The 19,786-nt window shown below is 38.2% G+C and overlaps 1 protein-coding gene across 3 annotated transcripts in view; it reads right to left on the minus strand.

Annotated features, from left to right (window-relative positions):
• Window positions 1-10,731: 10,731 nt before the first annotated feature.
• The window catches only part of UGT2B15 (UDP glucuronosyltransferase 2 family, polypeptide B15), a 37,373-nt gene continuing 28,318 nt past the window's right edge, over window positions 10,732-19,786 (minus strand). For all 3 annotated transcript variants that reach the window (XM_006896814.1, XM_006896813.1, XM_006896812.1), the window contains 3 exons: window positions 19,038-19,125; window positions 18,405-18,624; window positions 10,732-11,011 (listed from right to left, as the gene is read on the minus strand). In XM_006896814.1, the coding sequence (XP_006896876.1) occupies window positions 10,732-11,011; window positions 18,405-18,624; window positions 19,038-19,125 (588 nt within the window). The remainder of the gene's footprint in view (window positions 11,012-18,404; window positions 18,625-19,037; window positions 19,126-19,786) is intronic.

The raw sequence follows: 19,786 nt of genomic DNA on the forward strand, positions 1-19,786 counted from the left end.
ACTGCCATGAGTACAGAGTTTGAAATAACTGAAGAGTGGTTTCCAAAAAAATTCTTGTTTGGTGTGATTAAGCAGATTTTTTTTTAAATTATCTGAGGAACTATTTAATTAGGCGCTAACCCAGGGGTCCTTACAAATGCAAAATGTTGTAACAGCAAATAAATTAAGTTGGAAGAACTCCCAGATTTGAATAAAACAGAGATAGACAAACCAATTTTTAAAAAGTACATTTCAGTTCACGAAGTCACATGGGGATGTTTTGCATTGAACTGATCTGACCTTTGAGAGGGTTGATGTGGGATAAAGGTGCTTACAACACCTTGGATTGCATAAGAAAACTTTTGTAAAGATGGGAGAAGGATGCTATGATTAATCTTGTCATTTAATGTTCACATCAAGGGTATGCCCTTGTCCCACCCTAATGGCCAGGTAATTTATTGTATTTGTAATATGAGTGAAAGCTTATAGAGCAAATAAATGGGCTTTCCATCCATGTATTCATACGCTTTTTTTTTTAAACAATTACAGTGTCTGCCATGCAATTATGCAGTGTTTCCTTGCTCTGTTCTGACAACTCCCTCCTGATCCAAGTATAGGTTTCACATTAGCACAACCAAGTATTCTGGGTTTCCCATTCTTCTCAGAGTCAGCCACAGTTTGTTGTGATCCACACAGTCAAATAACTTTGCATAATCAATGAAACATTCCTCTGGTATTCCTGCTTTTAGCCAAGATTCATCTAACATTAGATACAAAATCCCTAGTACTACGACCCCTTCTGAACCCAGCCTGCACTTCAGGCAGTTCTCTGTTGATGTGCTATTCCAGTAATTTTTGGATAATCTTCAGTAGAATCTTGCTTGCATGTGATATCAATGATATTGTTGATAATTTCTACCTGCTGGGTCACCTTTCTTTGGAATGGGGACAAATATAGATCGCTTCCAGTCAGTTGGCCAAGTGGTTGTCCTCCAGATTTCTTAGTACAACTTCGTGAGCACATCTAGGACAACATCTGTTATTTGTAATATGTCAATTGGTATACCATCAATTCCTGGGGCCTTATCTGGGAGGATGGGCTCTATGAGGAGAAATGTGGTGTCAGTATTGGAGGAAGATTCATCAACAATCTGTGTTATGCAGATGACACAACCCTACTTGCTGAAACTGAGGAGGACCTGAAGCACTTGCTGCAGGAGGTCAAGAACGGCAGCCTTCAATATAGATTGAGGCTCAAAATCAAGAAGACAAAGATCCTCACCACTGGGCCAATTGGCAAAATCATGCTATATAGTGAAGAGATTGAGATTGTTAACAGCTTTAGTTTGGTTGGCTCCATAATCAACACTCTTGGCACCAGGAAATTAAAAGACGTATTGCAATGGGAAAGTCTGCTGTTAGAGACCTCTCCAAAGTACTGAAGAGCAATGATGTCAGTATGGAGACTAAGGTGAACCTGATACAGGCCATGGTCTTTGCAATCATTTGCTATGTGTCAGCGAGCAGGACAATGACTAGGGATGATAGAAGAATTGATGCCTTTGAGCTGTGGTGTTGGAGTATTGAATATACCATGGACTGCTAAAAGAACGAACAGGTTCATACTGGAGAGAGTGAGACCAGGCTGCTCCTTGAAAGCAAGGATTCTGAAGCTTTGTCTGATATACTTTGGACATGTTGCAAGGAGGGACCAGTCTTTGGAGAGGGACATCACGCTTGGGAGGGTGGAGGGACAGCACAGGAAAGGAAGACCCTCAGTGAGATAGATCGATACAGTGACTGGAGTAATGGGGGTAGGTGTGTCAGAGACAGTGAAACTGGCACAGGTTAGAGCAGGGTTTAGGGCTGTTTTACACAAAGTCACTATAAGTCACAGGTGACTCAACAGCACATAACAACAACAACAACAACCACCATGCAATCATATCTTTAATCTTTTTTATTTGAACAACTGCTTCTCTGTCTGTCATCTTTCTCATGACCATACTTTCGTGTTCTCAGATTCCCTTTTCACTTAATGCTATCCATTTTTTTTATGATCCACACAATTGGACAGTTTTATATAGTCAGTAAGTGAGAATATTAATTCTCATTTCCATTATATTCCACCTGTTTTCTGGTATTTACTCTGAAGCACGATCTCCTCTTTTGACCTATGTGGATGATTATTCTAAAGTCTAAGGTGCCTCTCTTGTGATATTGTTCTCATTATATTGCTGTAAGGAGATCTGCTGGCCTAGTGTTAAGAAGCTGTGCTGCAATACCAAAGTCACATGGTTTGAATCCACCATGGGAGGATGGCCAATCTCCTCCAGTTTGATTAACTGCCTCTGGAGGATCATCCAGGAGTTGGTTCCCGTTCAGTGTTACATAATTCATAGCAACCCTGTGAATGATAGATGTGAAAGTTGCCCTATCCTACACTATCCTCATGTTCTCTGGTATACTGAAGCTCATTGTTATAATCATTGTGACAATACATCTTGTTGAGGGTCTTCCTCTTTTTCTCAGACCTGCTACCTTTCCCAGCATGATGTCTTTTTTCCAAGGACAAGTCTCAAGTAGCAACCTGGTTTGCATTCTTCGAAGACAGACATGTTCATTCTGTTGCCAGTCCATGGGATATCCAATACTCTTATCCAACAACAATTCAAAAGCATTGATACTTGTTCTGTCATCTTATTACATTTCCAATTTTCAGATGCATAGAAAGTAATTGAAAATACTAGGGCTTGGATCAGGTGCACTGTAGTTTTTAAACTGACATCCTTGCTGTTTAGAACTTTGGAGAAGTCCTTTAAAGCAGATAGTCTGAATACAATAGGCCTTTTAATTTCTTGACTGTTGGCATGATGGGTATTGTTTTGAATACAAATAAATCATTATCAACTTTAATGTTTTCTCAATACATCATGATGTTGCCTATTGATCTTAATGGTGAGGATTTTTGTTTTGTTGATGTTGAGATGTAACCCATATGGTTATAGTTTTTTTTTAAACCCTCATTCATTCTTTTGCTATCTTTTTTTAAAAAAATTAATTAATTTCAATGAACATTTACAGAGATTTTGGATTTCCATTCATTCATTGTTGCAATTTTCTCCCCGCCCACCCCTTCCCCACCCCCAGTTCGCTCTTCTCTTTGAAAAGTAAAAGAAAAATTCCTTCATTGGTATACAATCCCCCCACACGCCTCCACCCCCACCCTGAATATACTCCACTCTGCAACCTTCATTCCAGACTATTATGATAACCATAATGCCCATATGTTGTTGTTATGTGCCGGGTTTTTTTTTTTTCACTTTTTCAAAACTTAATTTTAATGAACATTTACAGAGATTTTGGATTTCCATTCATTCATTGTTGCACTTTTCTCCCTGCCGCTCCCCCCCTGCCCCCCAGTTAACTCTTCTCTTTGAAAAGTAAAAGTAAAATTCCTTCATTGGTATACAATCACCCCTCCCCAGGTGCACTCCACTTCACTTCATTCTGGACTCTTATGATAATCATAATACCCTATAATATATCGCTTTTACTGTTGTAGAAGGTGGCATCAGGGTTGGGGTAAGACTGAAAAAAACTGGATGGCTATAGTTTTGATATTCAGCAGTCTTCATCACTTTCTGTAAGCAAACTTGTGTTATGTGCATATTGTGGTTTTTTTAATAAGCCTTTCTCTTGTGCTGATGCTACATTTTCCTCCCATAGTGCATCTTATTGAAGGATTTGCCCAGCATACAGACCGAATAATTGAATACATGTGGAGAAGAGATACAACCCTGGCCAATATCTTTCTTGATTTTAAACCGTACAGTGTTTGCTTGTTCCTTTTGGACAATTACTTTTTGGTCTACGTCAGATTTCTGATGAGCACAATTTAGTGTTCTAGGATTCCCTTTATAATGAATGCTATCCATAATTTATTATGACCCACACTATTAAGCATCTTTTCATAGTCAATATGATACAAGTAAACATCTATCTGGTATACTCTGATTTCAGTTAAGATCCATCTAACTGACACCAACAATGATATCCCTTGTACCATGTTCTCTTCTGAATTCAGCTTGAATATCTGGTTGTTTCCTGCCTATGTGCTGTTCTATCCATTTTGAATAATCTTCAGTGACATTTTTCTTGAATGTAATATTAATAGTGTTGTTCGATAAGTTCCAGAATATGTTCAATCACCTTTTCTTGAATCGGAGAAAATATGAATCTCTTGCAATCAATAGGGCAGGAAGCTGATTTCTGGCTTTCTTGGGATAGACCAGGAAACATGTTCAGGGAGGCAATTCTTTGTTGAAACATGTCAATTGGTGTTGCGTCAGATCTTAGATTATTCTTTTTTGCCAATGCCTTCAATGGAGCTTGAATTCCTTCTTCGGTACCATTATTTCTTGATCATACACACTTTCTGAAATGTTTCAATGTCACCTGATTACTTCTTGATTCAGTAACTCTTCTTTTTTATATCTAAAATTTTTATTTTATACTGATTTAATTACAAAGTTCATATCATTGTTTTTCATACCAAATATTTCCCATTTCCTTAATACAGCCCTCTCTCCACCAAGCAAATTATACTACCCTATGATTACTCCCTCACACCTCACCCCTCTGCTCTCCTCTCCCCCACCCTTTATAACCTCATACACCTTTTACTAGTTATTTGTTTCTACAATAATGGTCTTATGAAGATTTGTCCTTATGGGACTCCAGTAACTCTTCTTTTGACTCTTCTGCTTTGAAGGAAATAGCAAAAAATGAGGCCCCAGGAATAGACGGTATACCAATTGACGTATTACAACTAACAGATGCTGCCCTGCACGTGCTCACCAAGTTGTGCCAAGAAATCTGGAGAACAACCACTTGGCCAACTGACTGAAAGAGATCTATATTTGTTCCCATCCCAAAGAAGGGTGACCCAACAGAATGTGGAAACTATAGAAAAATATCATTGATTTCACATGCAAGCAAGATTCTACTGAAGATTATCCAAGAACAACTGGAACAACACATCAGCAGAGAACTGCCAGAAGTCCAGGCTGGGTTTAGAAGGGGTCGTGGTACTAGGGATACCGTAGCTAATGTTAGATGGATCTTGGCTGAAAGCAAGGAATACCAGAGTAATGTCTATCTGTGCTTCGTTGACTATGCAAAGGCATTTGACTGTGTGGACCATAACAAACTGTGGCTGACTCTGAGAATAATGGGAATCCCAGAACACTTGATCGTGCTACTGAGAAACCTATACTTGGACCAAGAGGCAGTTTCCAGAACAGAGCAAGGAGACACTGCATGGTTCAAAATTGGGAAGGGTGTATGCCAGGGATGTGTCCTGTCTCCATACCTTTTCAACCTGTATGCAGAGCTGATTATCCAGGAGGCTGGGCTCTATGAAGAGAAATGTGGCATCAGGATTGGTTTAAGATCTATGAACAATCTGCATTATGCAGATGACACAACCCTGCTTGCAGAAAGTGAGGAGGATCTGAAGCACTTGCTGCAGAGGTCAAGGACTGCAGCCTTCTATATGGATAAAGGCTCAATGTCAAGAAGACAAAGATTCTCACCCCTGGGCCAATTGGCAGCATCAGGATGGCCTGTGAACAGATTGATGTTGTTCATAGCTTTAGTTTGCTTGGCTTCACAGTCAACAGTCTTGGCACCAGTAGCCAGGAAATTAAAAGATATATTGGATGGTAAAGTCTGCTGTTAAGGACTTTTCCAAAGTTCTGAAGAGCAATAGTGTCTCTCTGGACACTAGGGTGTGTCAGGCCATGGTCTTTGCAATCACTTGTTATGCATCAGAGAGTTGAAAAATGACTAGGGAGACTAGAAGGAGAATTGATGCCTTTGAGCTGTGCTGCTGGAGAAGAGTATTGAGGGTACCATGGACTGCTAGGAAAACAAACAGATTGAACCTGTAGAGGGTTAAACCGGGCAGCTCCTTGGAGGCAAGGATTCTGAGTCTCCGTCTAACATACTCTGGTCATGTTGTAAGGGGGAACAGGTCCTTGGAGAGGGATATCATGCTTGGGAGGGTGGAGAGACAGCACAGGAGGGGAAGGCCCCCTATGAGGTGGATTGATTCAGTGACTGGGATAATCAGGATGGGTGTGTCAGATATGGTGCAATTGGCACAGAACAGAGAAGAGTTTAGGGCTGTTGTACATAGGGTCAGTATGAGTCGCAAGTGACTCGACGACACATAATAACAACAACAACAACATCCTTTAGTATTGCAACTTGAGGCTTGAATTTATTCTTCAGTTATTTCATCTTGATAAATGCCAATCCATATCTGTTCTTCCTATTTGTTGTAACGAGTTGATAGTGCAGCTAAATATCAGCAGTCAAAACAAGGTCCAGGCCTGGTTGAGAAACAATCAGGTTTAAGTTTAAACTGAAGGTGAAGAAAATGAAACCAAGTACAAGTTGTTGCCCATGTGCAAGTTAAAACTGAAGTTGAAGAAAATGGAAAGAAGACCGTAAGAAGCAGAATGCAGGCTTGAGTCTATCCCACCAGAATTTAAATACAATATCAAGAGTAAATTTAATAGAACACTAATGTGTGAAGATCAAATGAGTTATGGGATAACATAAAGGACATAATCCATGGAGAAAGCATTACGTCATTACGAAAACAAGGGAGAAACAAAGACCAAAATGGATATCAGAAGAGATTCTGAAAATTGCATTAGAACATGTTGTTGTTGTTGTTAGGTACTGCCAAGAACAATTCAAAGCGACCCTACGAACAACTAATCTGAACACTGTCCTAGCCTGTACCATCCTCACAGTCTCTAACACTCAAGCTCATTGCCACAGTTACTGTGTCAACTCAACTGGTTAAGGGTCTTCCTCTCTTTGGCTGTGTCTCCATCTTCCAAAGCATATGTCCTTCTCCCAGAAATAACCTCTCCTAGCAACATGCCCAAAGTATGTGGAGAGACCAAATATAGTGAAGAAATGCTGAAGTAAAGAAGATGAATAAAGGATTTCAAAGGGAAACATTGAAAGAAGACAAAGTAAAGTATTATAACTACATGTGCAAAGAGCTGGAGTTAGAAGACCAAAAGCGAAGACAATGTTCGCCTTAAAGAAATGAGGGAGTTTTTCTTTTGCATTTCAAGGAGAGGAGCAAATGGGGGGGGGGGGGGGGGGGGGTTTGTGCGGGGAGAAGGGTGCAACAATGAATGAATGGAATCCCAAAATCTCTGTAGATGTTCATTGAAATGAAAAATAAACAACCTAAATTAAAAAAAAAGAAATAAAAAAAGTTTAAAAAAAAGAAAAGAAGTCTTGTAGAGAGTGTGAAGCAATCCATTAATTACCACAGTACTGCCTTTAAATCAAATTTAAGTGTAAAGCAAAAAAAAAAAAAAAAGAAAAAAAAAGACATCTCTGCATGGCCAAAAGAAGTTCTGGTAGCATAGGCTGTAGGGAGTTGTACAGCTAATTCAAAGGCAACACATCTCTGGCAGTTCACAGAAGGAATACAGACAATTTTATCCCATGAGATTTATAGGCTCCTGAAAACCCACTGGAGGTCAGCTGTGAGCTGGTTGCAACTAGATGGCAATGAATTGCTTTGATCTGGTTTAAAGTTGAGCTATGGAGATGAGTTTTATTTCATGTTTGAAGGTTACTAAAGGTCCTGTCTCTGGCAGACCATTAAGTCTGACCTTTTATATGTTTTTGAATTTTGTTTCACATTTTTTGCACACTCTATGTAGGGTCTTTTATTTGGTTCATTTAGAGTCAACAGCAAGCTAGCTGGATACAAGTTCTGCTCTCTTGGTAGAAGACGTTGAAGTTTCTGTGATACATTAGTCCTTTGGGTTAATAGTTTCAGAACATTACTTTTCTTCTCTTTTTGTTCCAAATAAAGAGAGGCATTGATCTGATATCCTATCAAGCATGATTCTTTCCAAGGACTAATACTTTCTGATATTATTGTTGTTATTGTTCTGTGTACTGTAATGTCAGAGCTGACCCATCCCTGACCCTCTTGCAGGTTTTTAGAGGCAGTTAATCCTCCAGGAGGAGATTCCCCATCCTTCTTCCAAGGAGCAGCTGGTGGCCTTGAATGACGTGCCTTTGGGATTGCAGCTCTTCTTCTTGCCAATAGGCCAATAGAGAGATGAAAAATAGGAGAGAGTTTAGTCTTGCCATCTTTTGGGTGACATTTTGGTTTCAATTCTTCCAACAGGTTTGTTTTTCTGGTATTCTGTGGTATGTTGTTGTTATTGTTGTTATGTGCCATTGAGTCACTTGAGACCCATAGTGAAACAACAGCTCTGAATCCTACTCTGTCCTGAGCCAACTTCTTTGTCTCTGACACACCTAACCCCATTACCCAAGACATGAATCAATCAATCTCATCCAGGGTCTTCCTCTTCTGCGCTGTCCCTCCACCCTTCCAAGCATGACATCCCTCTCCATTGACTGGTTCCACCTTGCAACATGCCCAAAATATGTCAGATGGAGCTTCAGAATCCTTGGCTCCAAGGAGCAGCCTGGTCTCACTCTCTCCAGGATGAACCTGTTTGTTCTCTTAACAGTTAATATTCTTCTCCAGCACCAAAGCTCAAAGGCAGCAATTCTCCTTCTATCATCCTTAGTTACTGTCTAGCTCTTTGATTATAACAAGTAATTTTGAAGACCATGACCTAGATCAGGTGCAGCTTAGTCTCTAACTGACATAATTATTCTTCAGTATTCTGGAGAGGTCCCTGACAGCAGATTTTCCCAATGCAATTCATCTTTTGATTTCTTGGCTGCTGGTCCCAAGTGTGTTTATTGTGTATATTCTCTGTTATTTATTAATAGAAAAACTTAAAGGCATAATTTCTTCAGTCTTCCTTATTTCAACACAATTTAAACACCGAAAGTGATATATTTACTCTTTAAGTGTAGAGAGGTCCATTGCAGTAGATATGCCCAAATAATACACCCTTGAGGCTTGGCCTAGGGTTTAAGGCAGGCAGAGGCTTAAAGCCTCAAAGGACCTGAGGGCCTGGTTTAAAATGTTTTTTTGTCAAACATTCTTTTAGGTGGTATAGCATGTAGCACTGGCCTGTAAAAAGCTTTACAGAGGCAACTCGTGGTTGCTGTGATGCTAAACACTGTGACACTGATGTGCCAAATGTTATAATGGTTACCTATGGTGGACAGTGTATGGTGGAGTTTCAAGATTGATTCAGGTTTGGAAGCAGGAGTGGCATCCATTTCCTAAACCAGATGCCTTTGGAAACTCTATGAATATAGAGAAATAATGTTAATTATAGAGCAGAGTTCAGGTGTTTTGTTCATAGGGTTGCTATGAGTCATAATGGACTTGACGGCACTAACCAGTGCTAAGTGAAACAAGTGCAGTATTTTGGAGGTACATTCTTCTACTGTGTACATCACTCTTAGTTAATTTGCTGTATTTGAGGTAATCGAGGTTTGCTGTGATGCTGAACCTTGTGTCATTGGAGTGTTAAATGCCATAATGGTTTCCCAATATGGACAGTGTTTGGTGGAGCTCCCAGGTGTAAAACAGGTTTGAGAGCAGGAGTAGCTCCCACTTTCTAAACCACATGCCTGCGAAAACTCTATGAACTTGGAGAAATGATGATAGTTTTAGAAAGGCATTAAGTTTTTGTTCATAGAGTTGCTATGAGTTGTGCTCAACTCAATGGCAAGCAACCACCACCACCACAACAACAATGGGATTATTGAATTAAATGATTGCACCATTTTGCGTTCTCACAAACAGTGTATGAGACTTCTAATCCCTCCACTCTCTGGTCAGCATGTGCTGTTTGCTGTCTTGCTGAACTTTGCTACTATTTCTGGGGTGAAAAACATCTTGTTTTGATTTGCTCTATTCCCTGATAATGTCATTTCTTCATGTGTTTATTGATCATTTTGATGTCTTCTCTATTGAGGTGTTATTTTATGTCCTCTGCTCAAAAGGAAAGATCTATATTTTAATATTATAATCCAGTTGAACTAGACTAAACTTTTCAGACCTCACCTGAATTAAGGGAGCTGCACTCTCCCTTCAATTTGTGTTCTAATATTTGATTACAAAAGCCATACAGTAAAAGAAGGACAAAATACATATTCAAACCTGGTGTGAAAAATACTTTTGGTCTTTCTAATGAATAAATTTTAAATGATTACCTATTTTAGGAAGGAAGCCAGTAAAACAAATAAAATTTTCTGAAAGAAAAAAATTCCGAAAGAATTGCTTTATATTTCATAAGGAATATTGTATTTCATATAAATGAACACTATTTATACATACAGTGTATCTGAATATGAAACGAAAGCATCAGACTTCTTCATTATTTCAAATCAACATTGGAAGTTCTAGTGAATTTCATTTTGTTTTTCAGTTATGAAGTAATGCATAAGTCAAAGCTAAAGTAAAATTTTCTTTCTTGTATTTTAAAGATAAAAATAATATCTTAAAAATAATCCATTTAAAGAATAGAACTGTTTTTTTCAAGAGGAATGTGAAATAGAAATTACTCAAAAACACAGAACTATTTCTTGTTAGGGAAGAATGAATTAGCTAACACCACAGCACTTAACTAAAAGTTGTATATCTGGAGAAATCAGAAAAGGTACAGCTTTTGAAAAGTGGAGGAGAATCTTCCCAGATATGAACTATATTAATTGAATGTAGTGGTCTTATTTAACATGTCCACTAGTTATAGATCTTAAAGAGCTCTACTCTCTCTTTTTCTTCTTTCCTTTCTTAAAAATCACTTGGTAACAAAACAAGCAACTTTTTAAGACAATAAAAGTAACAATTGCCACACAAGCCAGTAGAAACCCAATCACATCCAAGGAGTGGTACTGGGCCCAGGTGAGGTTGAGGGAAGCTGGTCGAAGGTGCTTGGCTCCTTTGTGGCGCATGACAAACTCGATCCAGAAAACTGCTTGGTCCAAGGGCTTAACAGGCTGATCATGATGAATGGCTGATAACTTCATAGCATTCTCCTTATAGCTAAAGGGAAATCAAATAGACACTAACTTAGAAGAGAAATACCTACATACATACATATAAAATAAAAATAAAAAAGAAAAATTTTGACACAAATAGTAAACATGAATGCCACTTAGGAGACTAAGAAAAGCGTATCATTTCATTCTGAGATATTTTAGTGTACAAGCAAATATTTATTTGAATGCATAAAGATATAAAACATTGAAGTTAATTGAGGACTTGTTTTCTTAGTAAATGTTTGCTTTTATTACTGTTACTAGTGCTATTTTAGAATCTGAAGAGTATCCAACATTTCACTTCAATGCATGGCAGTTATATATTATTATTATTATTTTTCTGTTGAAAATGACTATGGTCAAAGAAGAACAGTGAATAAAGGTGTATGGCTAACAAATACTTGAATAAATCCTCATATCCATCAGAGAGATGCAAGTTAAAACTGCAGTGAGATACTATCTCACTTGGGTATTAATATTAATAGCACTGATAAACACAACACAGACAACACACACACACACAGAGAGAGAGAGAGAGAGAGAACAAATAAATACTGGAATACTTAAAGGGTGAGGGGAGACTGGAATTCTCACACAGGTGTAGAAAGAACAGCAAAATGATATAATTACTATAGAAAACATGATGCTTCCTTAAAAAGTTTGAAATAGAAATGCAATATGGTCCAGTAATTCCACTGCTAAGTATATATGCTAGAGCAATAACAGCTGTGACATGAATGTTGTTGTTGGGTATTGTTGAGTCAGAACTGACCCATAGCTGACCCTCCAGTGGGTTTTCAAAGGGAATTAATTGCATGGGAAGACATTATTCATCTTTCTACTGTGCAGCAACTGATGGATTCAAACTGCTTTCTTTCAGGTTTGCAGCACATCTTCTTACCACTCGGTCACCAGAGCAAAATAGACATATACATATCCATTTTGTTACAGTATTTACAATATAAAAAAAAGATATAAATAGCCTAAGTGTCCATCAGCTGATAAATGAGTGAAAAACGGTGATCTATCTGTACAATAGATTTCTACATAATGAATCTGGAAAACACCTTACACCATAGAAAAACCTACAAGACATAATACTGAGTAAAACAGGTGATTGACAAAACAACAAATATTGTATGAGAAACATACTATAAATAGTCAAGGTTTACAAAGAAATATTCTTTGATGATCCCCAAAGATAGGAGAGAAACTCACTCTCTAGTACAGAAATGTTAATTATGGTAAAGGTAAAGTCAAGATATAATAAAGAGAAAATTGTCATATGATCATATGATGACTAAGTGGCTTGAGGGCTAAGGACCATAGTCATTAGACATTAGGGACTAGTTCATAGTCTAGTTCAATTGGCAAAATATAATTCGTAAGTCCTATTTTCTATATCCTAGTCTTCTTATTTGATGTTTCATATAAGCATCAAGAACTTTTCAGCTGCTATGGATACAGCTGCTGCTGTCATCCTGGATTATCTGTTCTTACATGAGATAGGTAGTTGTTGAAGATGACTGTGCTTATTTATGTGCTATTTGATGTGTCAATTCGGTTTATTCTTTCAATCAGTGTTTGAAATATTTTTTATTTTTAAACTATGGGTGGAAGAATTATCATTCTTATCTGTTATCCTTCTACCAATTTTGCAGTCTGAAATGACAGAACATGTAACCAAAATATATTAATAATAATTGGTGATGGGAATGCAAAAGTTAGGAACAAAGGAAAAGGGCTGGTGTTTGGCAAATATTGCTTGGTGACAGAAATGAAGCTAAGAACTAAATGATAGAATTTTGTACAATTAGATATTTAGTAATTGTGAATACCTTTGTAAAGATATAAATGGCAAATATACACATGTACCTCACCTGATGGACTAAACAGGAATCAGATTTATTAAATCTGTGGAAAGAGTCCATGGAGAGTCTCAATTATCAGTAGTCAAAACAAGACCAGAGACTGACTGTGGAACAGCTAATTAGTTACTCATGTGCAAGCACAAATTGAAGTGAAGAAAATTAAAATAAATCCAAGGGAACCAAAATACATCCTTGACCCCATCCCACTTAAATTTAAAAAGTTCTCTAATGAATAGATTTGATCCCTTGAACACAATGATAAAGATCAGATGAGTTGTGGATGATATCAAGGATAGCATCTATGAAGAAAGCAAAAGAGAAGAAAGGGAAAGACAAAAGGAAAAGTAAAGAGCAAAGTGGGTGTCACAGGAGACTGAAAATTGCACTAGAACTTTGACTAAAACTAATGGAAGAAATGCTGAAGTAAGAGAGATGAATAGAAGATCTCATAGGACATCTTGAAAAGATAAAGCAAAGCATTATAATGAAATGTACAAAGAGCCAGAGTTAGACAACCAAAAAAGGGAAGAATATGCTCAGAATTTATCAAGCTAAAAAAATTGAAGAACAAGTTAAAGTCTTGATTTGTCATACTGAAGGATTCTATGGATAAATTCTTGAGTCATGTAGTAAGCAGTCAGAGGAAGAAAGGAGTCTCAACAAGATGGATTGACAGAAGGGCTGTAACTATGGACTGGAGCATGCTAATTTTGAGAATGGAACAGGGTATAGTAAGGTTCAGATTTGTTGTTCACAGGGTCACTATGAGTCATAGTCCACTTGATGGTTTCTAGTAACAATAATAGCAACAAGAACATGTCTTAGCCCAATGGATAGCGTACAGAGTTTTAACGTCTTCTAAGTGACCATCTAAGAAACAATAATTTGTTTCTTCCTGCCTAGAGCAAAGGAGAATCAAGAAAAGGGAAGACTTAAGAAAGTTATTAGTGCAAAGGACTGATGGCTAGCACAAAACACATTTCCTCTGATATGAGACCAGACAAAATCTATAGAATCTGCCTATCACTACTTAAAATTCTTACAATGGAATATTAAAAGATCATGATAAAAATCTCTGAAAGAGATTAGAGAAAATGTCCAACTATCACTCTTAGACAAAATTCTAACTTTAAACTAGGCCTTTTAACAAGATACTAGGACTATAAAACAAACAATAACTCCCAAGAAGAATGCACTCCTTAAAATAATCAACTAAAAAACACAACATCAAAAATCCCCAATCAATTATATGGTATCTAACAGACAACATGGAGAGGAGACTGAGCCTGTTGACAGTTGCTTGGATCCACAATTAACACCCTTGGTACCAGCAGTCAGGAAATGAGACACATTGCACTGGGAGAATCTGCAGTTAGAAACTTCTCCAAACTATTGAGTAGTAATGACGTCAGTTTGAGGAAAAAAGGCCATCTGCTTCAGGCCATAGTATTTCCAATTACTTGCTATGCATCTGAGAGCTGGACAACGAATAAGGATGACAGGGGGGAAAATGACACCTTTAACTGTCACATTGGAGAAGAGCACTGGACATCCGATGGATGACCAAGAGAATAAACAGATATGTCTTGGAAAGGGTGCAGCTGTAGTGCTCTTTGGAGGTAAGAATGATGAGGCTTCACCTCACATACTTCAGGCATGTGGCTAGGAGGTGCTATTCCTTGGAGAAGGACACAACATTGGGAAGGGTGAAGGGTTAGCAAAGAAGGAGAAGACCTTCAACCAGGTGGATTGGCACAGTGACAGCTGCAATGGGTTCTTGTGTGTCAGGATGTATAAAGATGGCACAGGATAGAACAAGGTTCACATATTTTGTTCATAGGGTCACTATGATTCATATTGAACTCGTTGGTACCTACCAACAACAACAAATCACCCAGAAAGAGGAAAATGTACGGTATCCTTTCTATTACCACTTTAGAAATCTGAAAGAGTCAGCTGTGAGTAAGTTCCAACATTATGGTAATGAGTTTTGAGTTTTGGCTTAAAATAATGGAAATTGAGATTTTAATGTTAAGGGATTATTGTGCAACATGGCTTTCCTATTCATTAACTTACTTCACCATGTGGATGGGCAGGAATATGCAAATGGGGTGTGTTAGCCTGTCCACGGTTAGATTGGCTAGTTTCACCATTAAATAGAGTGGATCTAGTAGTAAAATGATAAGATTTTCCCCACCAGCAAAAAGAAGCAAGATAATGTAACATTTCCTTCTGGCCTAGATATTCCTGAGCCAAGTAGACTTACTGTAGCAGCAGCCATGCCCAAAGCAGAGGACCAGAGACCCAGCATAAGATGAAGTTTACTTTAGGAATGCTACTACACCTCATGGAACCAGAGCTAAGAGCCTTTGTCCTAATTTGTTGGACAACTGGAAGACTGGAGGCAGATTAGGGGGAAAGGGTGGGAAAATTAATATTTGGCTTGACTGAGAGCTTTGTAACACTGGCCTAAAGCCATGAAGTTCAGGCTGAAGATCCTACAAGCATGTTTTGGAAGCTGTCCTGACTGTATTCTGCTGCTAACCTGTATTATAACCTTTTTTGACTCTTCAGTATGATTCTGTGTGTCCATGAATTACAACATGATATTTTAGATCCAGCAATGCAGTAAGATTAGCACTGAGATGAGTAGAAAGAGGCACAGGAACGTGGAGGACATGTGTGACCTCATCGGAATAGGTTTTGTGTTGTTGATGTTGTTGATAGGGATAGTTTCCCTTTGGGAAATTGGTCAAGGTTAGATTTGGCTGTTCCAATGTGGTCCTTGCTATTTTTTACAGAAGATGATGTCAGTTTAAAAAAGTACTTTTTGCATTTTTTTTAAAAAAAACTTTCCATAAATCTCATGCTGAAAGTTGCAAATTGTCTAGAGTAGTAGTGGTTCTATTCATAGCTCCTGCATCAACTTTGTTTCCATCTCATAATTCTGCCACTTTAAATCTCATTCTCCTTATTGCTATTTTAAAACTTTCCTGTCATCAAATCTATAATAAGTAATAATCTAATATCAATAGGGGGACCAACTTTTACAATTGGTGATCAATCAAACATGCTATCAGGGTGCTTTAATAATAATGGGTGACTGGAATGCAAAAGCTGGGAACAGAGAAAAAGGCTCAGTAGTTGGAAAACATGGACTTGGTAACAGAAATGAAGCTGGAGATAGAATGATTGAATTTTGCAAAATCAATGACTTATTCATTGCAAATATAAGAAACATAAATGCAGGTTGTACAAATGGAGTTCACCTGATGGTATGCATAGGAATCAAATTAATGAAATCTGTGGAATGAACCACTGGAGAAGCTCATTATCAGCTGTGAAAACTACGCCAGGTGCTGATTGTGTAACAGATCACTAACTACTCATATGCAAGCCAAGCTGAAGCTAAGGAAAATAAAATCGAATGCACAGAAACCAAAATATAACCTTAAATCTATCCTGCCTGAATTTCAGAACCATGTCAGAAACAGGTTTGAAGCCTTGAACACCAAAGCGCGAAGGCCAGATGAGTTGTGGGAGGATATCAAGAGTATCATCTAGGAAGAGTGCAAACGGTCATTGCAAAGACAGAGGAGGAAGAAAAGACCAAAATGGATGTCAGAAAATACTCTGGCACTGGAGCAACAAGAAGCCAAAGCAGAAGGAATAATTCAAGATACTAAAGAGCTGAATAGAAGATTTCAAAAGGTAGCGTGGGAAGACAAAGTAAAATATTACAATGAAATGTGCAAGGAGTTGGAGTCAGAAAATCAAAAGGGCCAACTCACTCAGGATTTCTTAAGCTCAAGGAACTGAAGAACAAATTAAACCTTGAGTTGCTATAATTATGGATGCTTTAGGCAGATTATTAAATGATCCAGGAAGTATTAAAAGAAGGTGGAAAGAGTATACAGAGTTACTGTATTAAAAACAATTGGCAGACACAGAAGAATTTTATGAAACAACATATGAGCAAGAGCCTATGATGATGAAGAAAGAAATCCAAGCTGCTTTGAAGGAATTAGTAAAAAATAAGGTCCCAGGAATAGATAGTCTACCAATTGGCATATTTCAGCTAATGGATGCTGCCCTGGATGTGCTCACCAAGTTGTGCCAAGAAATCTGGAGAACAACCATTTGGCCAACTGACTGAACGAGATCTATATTTCTTCCCATTTCAAAGAAGGGTGACCCAACAGAGTGTGGAAATTATCAAACAATATAACTGATATAACATGCAAGCAAGATTCTGCTGAAGATTATCCAAAAACAACTGGAACAGCACATCAGCAAAGAACTGCCAGAAGTCTAGGCTGAGTTTAGAAGGGGTTGTGGTACTAGGGATATTGTAGCTAATGTGAGATGGATCTTAGCCAAAAGCAGGAAATACCAGAGGAATGTCTATCTGTGTTTCATTGATTATGCAAAGGTATTTGACTGTGGATCATAACAAACTGTGGCTGACTCTGAGTAGAATAGGAATCCCAGAACACTTGAGCATGCTAATGTGAAGCCTGTACTTAGACCAAGAGGCAGTTGTTAGAAAAGAACAAAGAAACACTGCATGGTTCAAAATTGGGAAGGGTGTATGCAAGGGATGCGTTCTATTTCCATACCTTTTCAACCTATATACAGAACAGATTATCTGGGAGGCTGGACTGTATGAGGAGAAGTGTGGCATCAGGATTGGTGGAAGATTCATAAACAATCTGCATAATGCAGATGACACAACCATACTTACTGAAACTGAGGAGGACCAGTGCTTGCTGCAGAGGGTCAAGGACTGCAGCCTCCAATATGGACTGAAGCTCAATATGAAGAAGACAAATATTCTCACCACTGGGCCAATTGGCAGCATCAGGGTAGATGGTGAAGAGAACAAGATTGTTCACAGCTTTAGTTTCCTTGGCTCCACAATAAACACTCTTGGCACCAGAAGCCAGGAAATTAAAGGAAGTATGCAATGGGAAAGTCTGCTGTTAGAGACTTCTCCAGGGTAATGAAGAGCAATGGTGCCACTCTGGAGACTAAGGCATGTCTGATACAGGCCATGGTCTTTGCAATCAATTGCTATGCATCAAAGAGCTGGACAATGACTAGTGAGGATAGAAGGAGAATTGATACTTTTGAGCTGTGGTGCTGAAGAAGAGTATTGAATGTACCATGAACTGCTTAGAAAACTAACAGGTTTATCCTGGAGAGGTTTAAACTGGGCTGCTCCATGGAGGTAAGGATTCTGAGGCTTCGTCTGACATAGTTTGGACATGTTGCAAGGAGGGACCAATCCTTAGAGAGGGATGTCATGCTTCAGAAGGCAGAGGGACTGCACAGGAGAGGAAGACCCTCTACGAGGTGGATTGATTCAGTGCCTGGGGTAATCAGGGTGCGTGTGTCAGAGACAGTGAGATTGACACAGGATAGAGCAAGTTTTCAGGTTGTTGTACATAGGGTCGCTAAGAATCACAAGCGACTCAACGACACATAACAACAATAGGAAAAATAAAAAAGAAAATAAAAACTCACAGTGGGTTATTGATGACAGTCTGCAAAGCTTGGAGCAAATCTTTGCTTGTCATTGTATCTATTTTCAGACTCACTGCTGCCCCTTTGGCTTTTACGCGGAGAATGTTATCAGCCTGGTCTGCAAACAATGGAATGCCAATCATAGGGATTCCATGGTAGATTGCCTCGTAAATGCCATTGGTTCCACCATGAGTTATAAAAGCTTTGGTTTTTGGGTGACCTAGGAATGAGTAGAATTTAGGAAAAAAAATTAATATGTAAATAAGTTTTAGAAATAAAATGAGAATTGAGAAGTAGAAGAAACTCAATAATGTGGCAGTGTTTTCTAGAAACCAGATCACTTTGCCCATAGAACTGTGTTTAAATTGCTTCTTGATCTCTGAGAAGAAAGCACATATATCTTCTACCAGATTAATAAATAAAGACTTCATAGAAGAAATAATATATGAATGGAGGCATGAAAAGTGATTAGAAGATTGCCAGGTGAAGATAGCAAAAGGGAATATTTTATATAAAATTAATAGCATACATATAAACATAGGGGGGTACATTAGAGCATAGACTCTTAAATATGTATTAGAAGATTATGATGAGCTATTACTTATATTTTCAGCATTTGTCTTCTAATCTTACCAAGAAGGTCATTCTGGGGGAGCCATTTATAGAGTTGGGTATTATGTCCCAATGTGTCTGGAGTTTTACCATTAAACCGCCACAGTACCTATTAAAAATGGGGAAAAATTACTTTATTCTAAGAGAACTACAGAATAACAAGTTAAGATTCTAAAAATATCAAGATATCATCTGGTCATGTCTATTTTATGTAGCAGAGAAAATGAGAACAGATTATAATAAATCAAAACTGTTGAAAATATTGAAGAGGATAGGAATCACTATATTAATCTGAAAGCTGGACAATGAATAAGGATGACAGAAAAAGAATTGACGCTTTTGAGGTGTGGTGTTGGAGAAGAGCACTGAACATCCATCCCATGGACAGCCAAGAGAACGAACAGATATGTCTTGCAGAGGGTTCAGCTGGAGTTCTCTTTGGAGGCAAGAATGATAAAGCTTCTCCCCACATTGGGCATGTTGCTAGGAGGTGCTATTTTTTTGAGAAGGACATGATGCTGGGAAGAGTGGAAGGTCAGAGAAGGAGAGGAAGACCCTCAACCAGATGGATTGACACGGTGACTGCTGCAATGGTCTCTAAGGTGTCAGGTTGTTTGAGGATAGTGCAGGATAGAACAGAGTTCAGATATTTTGTTCATAGGATTGCTGTGAGTCATACTTGACATCACCTAACAACACAATAACAACTTTAAATAACCTAATTTTTATATTTGATCAGTTTAGAATGTAATTATGATGTTTTACCCATG

The sequence above is a fragment of the Elephantulus edwardii genome, unplaced genomic scaffold, assembly GCF_000299155.1.
Source record: "Elephantulus edwardii isolate Elephantulus edwardi_28Jun2011 unplaced genomic scaffold, EleEdw1.0 scaffold00192, whole genome shotgun sequence".
NCBI lineage: Eukaryota > Metazoa > Chordata > Mammalia > Macroscelidea > Macroscelididae > Elephantulus > Elephantulus edwardii.